Below are 9,036 nucleotides of genomic sequence, written 5' to 3'. Positions count from 1 at the left end.
CTTCGAAGAAAACAATATTCCTTAATCGAAAACAGATGACGAATAAATAACAGTTAACGAGAGAATTTCTTCAACCGCGCCAAAAAATGTCCACTTTGTACTCTAACCCTGGGGAGGTACTGTAGAGGGGTCGTTATTATCTAGACTTTTTCCCAGCCGACATGTAGCTGGGGTGAACTGCTGCTTTATCATAGAAACCTCCTTTACAAACGTTTGAGAGGGAGGATGTGTGTCCCCCTGGGAAGACCCCCACCCCCCCTCTCTCCCCCCCCCCCCCCCCGAGCGTAGACGCAGGTGCCTCGGCTCCGGAGTTTGGGAAGTGTGTGTGTGTGGCGGGATTCCAGGGAGGGGGTCCAGTAAACATAGACGGGGGATGGGGGGGGGGGGGGGGCTTCCGATACTCCCACGGCCGGAGGCGCGAGGGTGACAGGGGGAGCGATGTGTCCGTCATCGGGCTCACAGCCCCGGGGGGGGTGTCGCGAGGGGCCCTCCGCTCACAGTTTACTGGGCCTACGGTACTCAGCGTGCACTCGGCTCATTAACTACTGGCTGTAATACACAGTTATTCAAGGCCTAATTTCTTCATTCATCATTGGTCTTTTTGAAAGGATCATAAGTAAGAACTCATCAATTAGCCTTTCTTGCTCCGAAAATTTAATTTAATGTTATTTATTGTTCTTTAAATGTTCTTAGCCATTAGACAAATATATTCCAGGAGCTTGCCCCAGGTTGCCTGTTTCAATATCTGTGTGGTCTGTATGGCTCTATGTGCTACTAACCCTGCTCTGCCTTCCCTCTGCCTTCCCTCTCCCTAGTGCCTCTCTCTCTCCCTCCTATCTTCTAACCAGGTCCAGTGGATGCCCCACTGTCACCAGCAGACCTCCCGAAGTCCGATAGATACCCCTGTGTCTACTGTGGATGATGTAGCATGTCCGTAGAATATTCTCTCTCCTATGATGCTTTTAGCCTCTCTCACTCTGAAATTTAATTTAATGCAATGTATTGCTTTATAAATGTTCTTAGCCGGTAGACAAACATACTCCAGGAGCTTGCTCGATCGCCTTGTTGAGAGGGGTCATGGAAGAATTTTTACAGCTCACTTATCTGGCCCCCGGGTGATTACTGTTTTTTTGCTTCCCTCTGGAATATGTAGAGGTGGGTCGTATGCCCACCTCCCTTGTTCTCTGTAAAGTGCATTGTGTTGCCTCTGGGTATGAAATGCGCTATACAAATAAAGCTTTGATTGATTGATTGATCAGAAAAAAAAGTTGTTTTTTTTACTAAACGATCCCAGACACGTGTACCTCCAGGGAAAATGTGAAATATTGCTGGCATGTGTTTCAATCCTCTCACCTGCAAAGACCCTGATAAGAAAGGCTTTGGGCCTTTTTCAGCATTTATAAGTATATAAATGACATGCACAGTAAGTAGATTTAAAAATACATTGTAAAAATGACAAAATCATCTGGAATTGAGTTGTTCTGCAAGACGTGAGACGAGAGGAGAGCACAGCAGCTGGGCGAGCCAGAGGTACGAGACGACACAGCCTAACTACCGTCCATGAGAAAGTGGGACATGCATGAGGCTGTCCTCATAGAAGCTATTTTCCTAGGTCAGACAGAAAGCAACAGTCAAAATAGGCCAATAGACCACAAGAGACTTGTTAAAGGAGATTAGCTGTCCTGATGTTCGAGGCATCTCAGAGCTTTGGAAGACCTCCAAAGGCCAGCCCGAGTTCATGGTAAACACATTAACAGTCAGTTGGTTAGGGGAATTCCATACGGATAAAATCACACACTCCATGGCTTCGGAGAACGGTTCCCAGAATGTATGTAAACCGTCCTCGAAGATGAGTTATGGCATGTCGAGGGCTTCAGGTAAATAAATCAAGAAATTCCTGGATAGCTCCAGCTCTTGTAGCAACTGAGAGTTGTCAGATCAGATTACACGTTTTGAAAGATTGAGTGTCTGAGTACGTACACAAATCATGAGTATATGTCAAAAGCTTGGAATCTTTTGTGAAAGATGAACTTACAGGCGTTCAAGCTTTGGGAGGTGGGTGAAGGATTCGGGCTCTAAGGACTCGATGTTGTTGAAGTGAAGGTACCTGGGAAAAAACACAACATTCACACATCACAGCAAAACTGGATTAGGATTCACATTCAAAATAACAACACATTTTTAGAAGCTATGATTGTTTGTTTAAAATTCTTGTTTTTTTATGCCTGTGGGTTAATGGTGCACTATTAGTATGACTTAAGTCACTTTCAAAAACCGGTTCATGAGGGCATAGAACATTACCTGTCCAGAGGGCCCATTGAAAAGAGATTCAATTACGCCATCATTCAAGTGAGAAGGAATCTATACTTTAAGCATTCTTAACAGACAGTTGATGTACAGGGTCTGAAAGCTTCTAACGCTAACGCAACTTTACAATGGAATGCCCATTGGCAAAAATGAGCAGCTATCTAGTGAAATGCTAGCATGATTTATGACCAATCACCTGTGAGCTGTAAAAATATAACTTTGAACTCAAGGCAATAAATAAAAGGTTATAAAAATGAGATCCAATGACAGAGTGACTGTACATTTGTGTAAAATGAGAAAGCAATAGTCAAAGCAAGCACAGCTTTAGACAGTTTGGCCGGTAAAACATACATTGAACTCTTAGAAGCAAAACTTCGAAGCACAATATTAACCTGTAACTGTACAACATGACCTAGTGCCTTCGAAATAAAAGCTTTAGGCACATAGGGAAAATAGATTTATCTTTACCAATGACTCTTATTTGGAAGGATTGTGAGAAAATCCAATGTCATTGTGAACTGTGGCTCATGACATCCAACTCAAGAATACTGGAGTCCATCTAAAGAAGACAGATGCAGGGTGTTGTCTCAAGAATATAAGACAGAGACCAGACGTTGTCCAACAGTGCAGCCAAGGACACGTCCACTGTAAACAACCACACCAGAGAGAACCACGATGGAATAAAGAGCGACACAGAGAGAAAGAGAGAGAGAGAGAGAGAGAGAGAGAGAAAGAAAGAAGAGAGAGAGAGAGAGAGAGAGAGAGAGAGAAGTCTACTTGTGAAAAACGGAGTATTGAAGCCATTGGCATCACGGTAAATTCATGCATGCGAGTCTCAAATCAGTGATATTCGAGTCTTTCGATTCCAAATGTTTGCCTTCGAGGCCACAGAGATGTTAGCATGTGTGACGTTAATACAGCAAACATGCTGGTGGAATGGTTGTTGAACGCCAGCCAGCAGGCTTGAAAACATCAGTAGAAGTAGAATCTATTTATATGGTTTGGAGGTATTGGGGTATTGCAAAAAAAAAAAGCTCTTTATTCCTAACAGAGTACTCATGTGTTTGTAGCTAACAAAATAGCGAGGGGGCCATTAAAGTTAACTCAACTCTGGCACAAAACTTGCCACCCGCATGTAATATTCTCCATTACTATATTGAACGTCTAAAGAGCTGGAGTTGGAGGAGGGCCTTGAACTTTGATCTGCTTTCGCTTGGTGAATAGACATGTGTTCTGTGGAGATGCAGCTATGAAGGAATCATACGGCAGCCATCTTAACCAAAGGATGAACAACGTTGGTGTGTTGGTGGGGAGATGTGTGTTGGTCATACTGGTTTGGGGAGCCAAATGGTGGGTTAATGTAGGGCCATTGCTATGCAATTACCAAGAAGTGAAGTGTAATGTTTGGAGTTGTCATATGTCTGGGGGTTACATAATAGTGCTCTCAGAATATTATGAGAGAGTTTATGACCCGGCTCCTCTACAGACATTGAGAGAATGCTTCCTTTGAAATCAATCAATGCTGCGACACTGCTGGTGTTTTGTCCCATGGCAGCATCCATACTTGAGACTTCTTTGATGTTTAACATGTACATCATCCACACCTTTCATCACCAATGGAAATAATGATCAAGTTCATGTAAAACAGTACAATGGACAAAACTACTAATTTCTCAAATTATTATTATTATTTTTTTTGGTGACAACATGCAATTTGGTCTTTCGATTCCAGATTTTTGCCTTCGAGGCAACAGAGATGTTAGCATGTGTGACTTTAATACAGCAAACATGCTGGTGGAATGGTTGTTGAAAGCCAGCCAGCAGGCTTGAAAACATCAGTAGAAGTAGAATCTATTTATACGGTTTGGAGGTATTGCAACAAAAAAGAGCTCTTTATTCCTAACAGAGTACTCATGTGTTTGTAGCTAACATAATAGTGAGGAGGCCGTTAAAGCTAACTCAACTCGAGATCTTCAAAAGATTAGATTTTTTTTTCTTTTCGTGAGAACATGCAATTAGGCAAAGGGTGTTATAAATGTACATTGCCACCATCATGGCACATCCACTGTTTGGGATTCCATGTACATTTATACAGAACATGTATTGTAGGGTTGCATATATCTCAGATGTGTGATGTACTAAGAACATAGGGACAAGAAAGGGCTTGTAGTTCCATTGGCCCTCCTATAAGCCAGCGTCACGGGGGGGGGGGGGGGCGGCGTGTGCAGTATGTCATGCGGTAGCTTTGTAGGAGCCGGGGTCGGGGCAGGGGTCGGGTGCAAAACGCATCCGTCATCACGCCAACGAGACAAGCTACTCATGCAGAGGGTCAGCGTGACATACAAGGCTGGGTGGGCACGCGGCATGCATGGGGGGCAGGAGCAAGGGCATAGGGGTGCGTGGGGGGGGGCAGGAGCAAGGGCATAGGGGTGCGTGTGGGGGGGCAGGAGCAAGGGCATAGGGGTGCGCGGGGGGGGGGGGGGCAGGAGCGCAGGCATAGGGGTGCATGGGGGGTGGCGGGGGGGCAGTAGTCCCACTTGAAATGAAAGATAACCATCAGGATTGATGCAGACTTCGTAAACATGTTATAAGGCCTACATAGACCATTCATAGACCACTTCTAAGCAGATTCTATATAAGGGAGGCAAAGGAGGTTCTGGTCCATTTGCATGGCAGGACTTTTACAACACAATTTGAGTATTGTTACTTTGCTTATGAGGATTTATGAAGTGTTGACGTACAGTAGGCCTTCTAAAGCTTCCTTAAGACTTCAAAGTTATCTTTCATTTGAGGAGGGAGCGGCCTCTTTCAGACAGACAGAGGGGGAGTCGGAGGAGGTGAGTGGGAGGAGGAGGAGGAGGAGGAGGAGGTGAGTGGGAGGAGGAGGAGGAGGAGGAGGAGGTGAGTGGGAGGAGGAGGAGGAGGAGGAGGAGGTGAGTGGGAGGAGGAGGAGGAGGAGGTGAGTGGGAGGAGGAGGAGGGGAGGAGGAGGAGGAGGAGGAGGAGGAGGTTGGTCACTTACAGTTGCTCTAGAGCGACAAGTCCCTTAAACGCTTGTCTGTCAATTGATTGGATTTCATTCTTGTATAAATATCTGAAAGGAGAAATGATGAGTGATATTAGTAAAACACACACAGGGGTTCAACCTTTCTCAGGTGGTATCAGAGAAAGAAGGACTAAATTCAACAGGAGAGATGTGTCGGCATCCATCACAAATCCTAATATTCACGCGATCAATTACATGAAATACATTCGGACAGTTACAATACGACGGTCCGACCACTTGCAGCAAATACAAACATTACAATCACGTTCGTTTGTTGATACATTTCCATGACATTACTGTAGATGACAAACTTAGTTCCTCCAAGTTCACAATATGCACAGCTCAGCAAAACAGACACAGCTTCACATTCACAGAGGCTTTTAAAGTTATCAGTGCATCAAAGAGAGACTCCGCATCAAAGAGAGACTCCTCATGACATGAGCTCCGCTGGACAACTACACTGCTGGCGTTATGTCCCATGGCAGCATCCGTACTGTACTGGAGAATTCTTTGGATGGAGTGTTAACTGTTAACATCCCTAGATGTAGGGCCGGCTGTAGCTCAGTTGGTAGAGCGGGTCGTTCAGTGATCCAAGGGTCGGTGATTCGAATCCCAGCTCCGACTGTCCACATGTCGAAGTGTCCTTGAGCAAAACACTGAACCCCAAATTGCTCCCAATGAGCAGGTTAGCACCTTGCATGGCATCTACCGCCATTGGTGTGTGAATGTGTGTGTGAATGGGTGAATGAGAGGCCATTGTAAAGCGCTTTGAGTGCCGCTAAGGTGGAAAAGTGCTATATAAGTGCAGTCCATTTACCATTTAGATGCAACGTATGGAGAAATAAACATTTTGCTTCCCTCTGGAATATGTAGAGGTGGGTCGTATGCCCACCTCCCTTGTTCTCTGTAAAGCGCATTGTGTTGCCTCTGGGTATGAAATGCGCTATACAAATAAAGCTTTGATTGATTGATTGATTGATCTCAGTCCGCTTTCATCAGCGGTCTGGCGGCTGGCGTTCTGGTCGAGGCGATGGCGTTCCACCCTGCGCTGAGCAGGCGGGCTGCCAGGGACTGAAGAACGCACGGAGCTCTCCGTCACGCTAACGCCGACGGACACGTTGAACTCGGGGTCGAGACCGAGATGGAAACATCCTTAAAGCCGCGCTGAAGAGTAATCAATCGTCTGTCGTACTCGATACAGCTCTGAGATCAGCGTTTTATGTCCGTTTCGAGGCACGAGGCGCACGCGGAGAAGCACGAAACAAAATCGGTCGTCAAAAGCATATTTCAATACTTTTTTTTTTTCAATTAAGGAAATAAGGAAGTTGATGATCCTCTTGAAGACCCTTCATGTGACCCAGCTACTGAGGATGTAAGTGTCAGCTGGACCTCCACGGCTGGGCCCCAGAGACCATGATGCACCAGGGCTGCTCTTCTGATTGGCTGGGAGAGTTTCAGGGAGAGGTGGCTCGTTGTGGAGGCATTGAGGCTGATTGTAAAACAGAACTCATAGAAGATTATTGTGCTGTGTGTGTGTGTGTGTGTGTGTGTGTGTGTGTGTGTGTGTGTGTGTGTGTGTGTGTGTGTGTGTGTGTGTGTGTGTGTGTGAATGTGAAGCCTGCGTGGGAAGCGGGATTCGGAAGCCATGGGGTCAACTCTCGGAGGGGGGCGGGGGGGGGGGGGGGGGGGGGGGTGCAGAGCTTTGCATCAATAACCTCAAACCCCCCAGTGGCCTCCTACACAGTCAGGACAGCGAGAACTCAACTGACCCCATGTTTGCCTCTCAATGCACAGCAACACTGTTGTCCAAGCATGGGACTGATCCTATTCTGCACATCTAAACAGAACCCATGTTCCTGAACAGAACCCATGTCCCTAAACAGAACCCATGTCCATAAACAGAACCCTGTCCCTAAACAGAACCCTATCCCTATACAGAACCCTATCCCTATACAGAACCCATGTCCCTGAACAGAACCCATGTCCCTAAACAGAACCCATGTCCCTGAACAGAACCCATGTCCCTGAACAGAACCCATGTCCCTAAACAGAACCCATGTCCCTGAACAGAACCCTATCCCTAAACAGAACCCATGTCCCTAAACAGAACCCATGTCCCTGAACAGAACCCATGTCCCTAAACAGAACCCATGTCCCTAAACAGAACCCATGTCCCTGAACAGAACCCTATCCCTAAACAGAACCCATGTCCCTGAACAGAACCCTATCTCTAAACAGAACCCATGTCCCTAAACAGAACCCTATCCCTGAACAGAAGAACCCATGTCCCTGAACAGAACCCATGTCCCTGAACAGAAGAACCCATGTCCCTGAACAGAACCCATGTCCCTAAACAGAACCCATGTCCCTGAACAGAACCCATGTCCCTGAACAGAAGAACCCATGTCCCTGAACAGAACCCATGTCCCTGAACAGAACCCTATCCCTAAACAGAACCCATGTCCCTGAACAGAACCCATGTCCCTGAACAGAAGAACCCATGTCCCTGAACAGAACCCATGTCCCTAAACAGAACCCTGTCCTTGAACAGAACCCATGTCCCTGAACAGAACCCATGTCCCTGAAGAGAACCCATGTCCCTAAACAGAACCCATGTCCCTAAACAGAACCCATGTCCCTGAACAGAACCCATGTCCCTAAACAGAACCCATGTCCCTGAACAGAACCCTGTCCCTGAACAGAACCCATGTCCCTGAACAGAAGAACCCATGTCTCTGAACAGAACAGAACCCATGTCCCTGAACAGAACAGAACCCATGTCCCTGAACAGAAGAACCCATGTCCCTGAACAGAAGAACCCATGTCCCTGAACAGAACAGAACCCATGTTCCTCAACAGAAGAACCCATGTCCCTGAACAGAACCCATGTCCCTGAACAGAACCCATGTCCCTGAACAGAACCCATGTCCCTAAACAGAACCCTATCCCTTAACAGAACCCATGTCCCTAAACAGAACCCATGTCCCTAAACAGAACCCTATCCCTTAACAGAACCCATGTCCCTGAACAGAACCCATGTCCCTGAACAGAACCCATGTCCCTAAACAGAACCCATGTCCCTGAACAGAAGAACCCATGTCCCTGAACAGAACCCATGTCCCTGAACAGAACCCATGTCCCTAAACAGAACCCTGTCCCTGAACAGAAGAACCCATGTCCCTGAACAGAATCCATGTCCCTGAACAGAACCCATGTCCCTGAACAGAACCCTATCCCTGAACAGAACCCATGTCCCTGAACAGAACCCTATCTCTAAACAGAACCCATGTCCCTAAACAGAACCCTATCCCTGAACAGAAGAACCCATGTCCCTGAACAGAACCCATGTCCCTGAACAGAAGAACCCATGTCCCTGAACAGAACCCATGTCCCTAAACAGAACCCATGTCCCTGAACAGAACCCATGTCCCTGAACAGAAGAACCCATGTCCCTGAACAGAACCCATGTCCCTGAACAGAACCCTATCCCTAAACAGAACCCATGTCCCTGAACAGAACCCATGTCCCTGAACAGAAGAACCCATGTCCCTGAACAGAACCCATGTCCCTGAACAGAACCCATGTCCCTGAACAGAAGAACCCATGTCCCTGAACAGAACCCATGTCCCTAAACAGAACCCTGTCCTTGAACAGAACCCATGTCCCTGAACAGAACCCATGTCC

The 9,036-nt window shown here is 46.8% G+C and overlaps 1 protein-coding gene across 1 annotated transcript in view; it reads right to left on the bottom strand.

Moving 5' to 3' along the window:
• pxdn (peroxidasin) overlaps nt 1-9,036 on the bottom strand; it is a gene marked incomplete at both ends in the record, with an annotated part of 60,002 nt that overhangs the window by 32,091 nt on the left and 18,875 nt on the right. Inside the window, 2 exon segments of the mRNA XM_084438351.1 lie at nt 2,036-2,107; nt 5,329-5,400. Coding sequence (XP_084294477.1) covers nt 2,036-2,107; nt 5,329-5,400 — 144 coding nt within the window.

The sequence above is a fragment of the Borostomias antarcticus genome, assembly GCF_949987555.1.
Source record: "Borostomias antarcticus genome assembly, chromosome: 5".
NCBI classification, from domain to species: domain Eukaryota; kingdom Metazoa; phylum Chordata; class Actinopteri; order Stomiiformes; family Stomiidae; genus Borostomias; species Borostomias antarcticus.
Note: the sequence above shows the minus strand (reverse complement) of the source record. Positions and strands in the feature narration are given on the sequence as shown.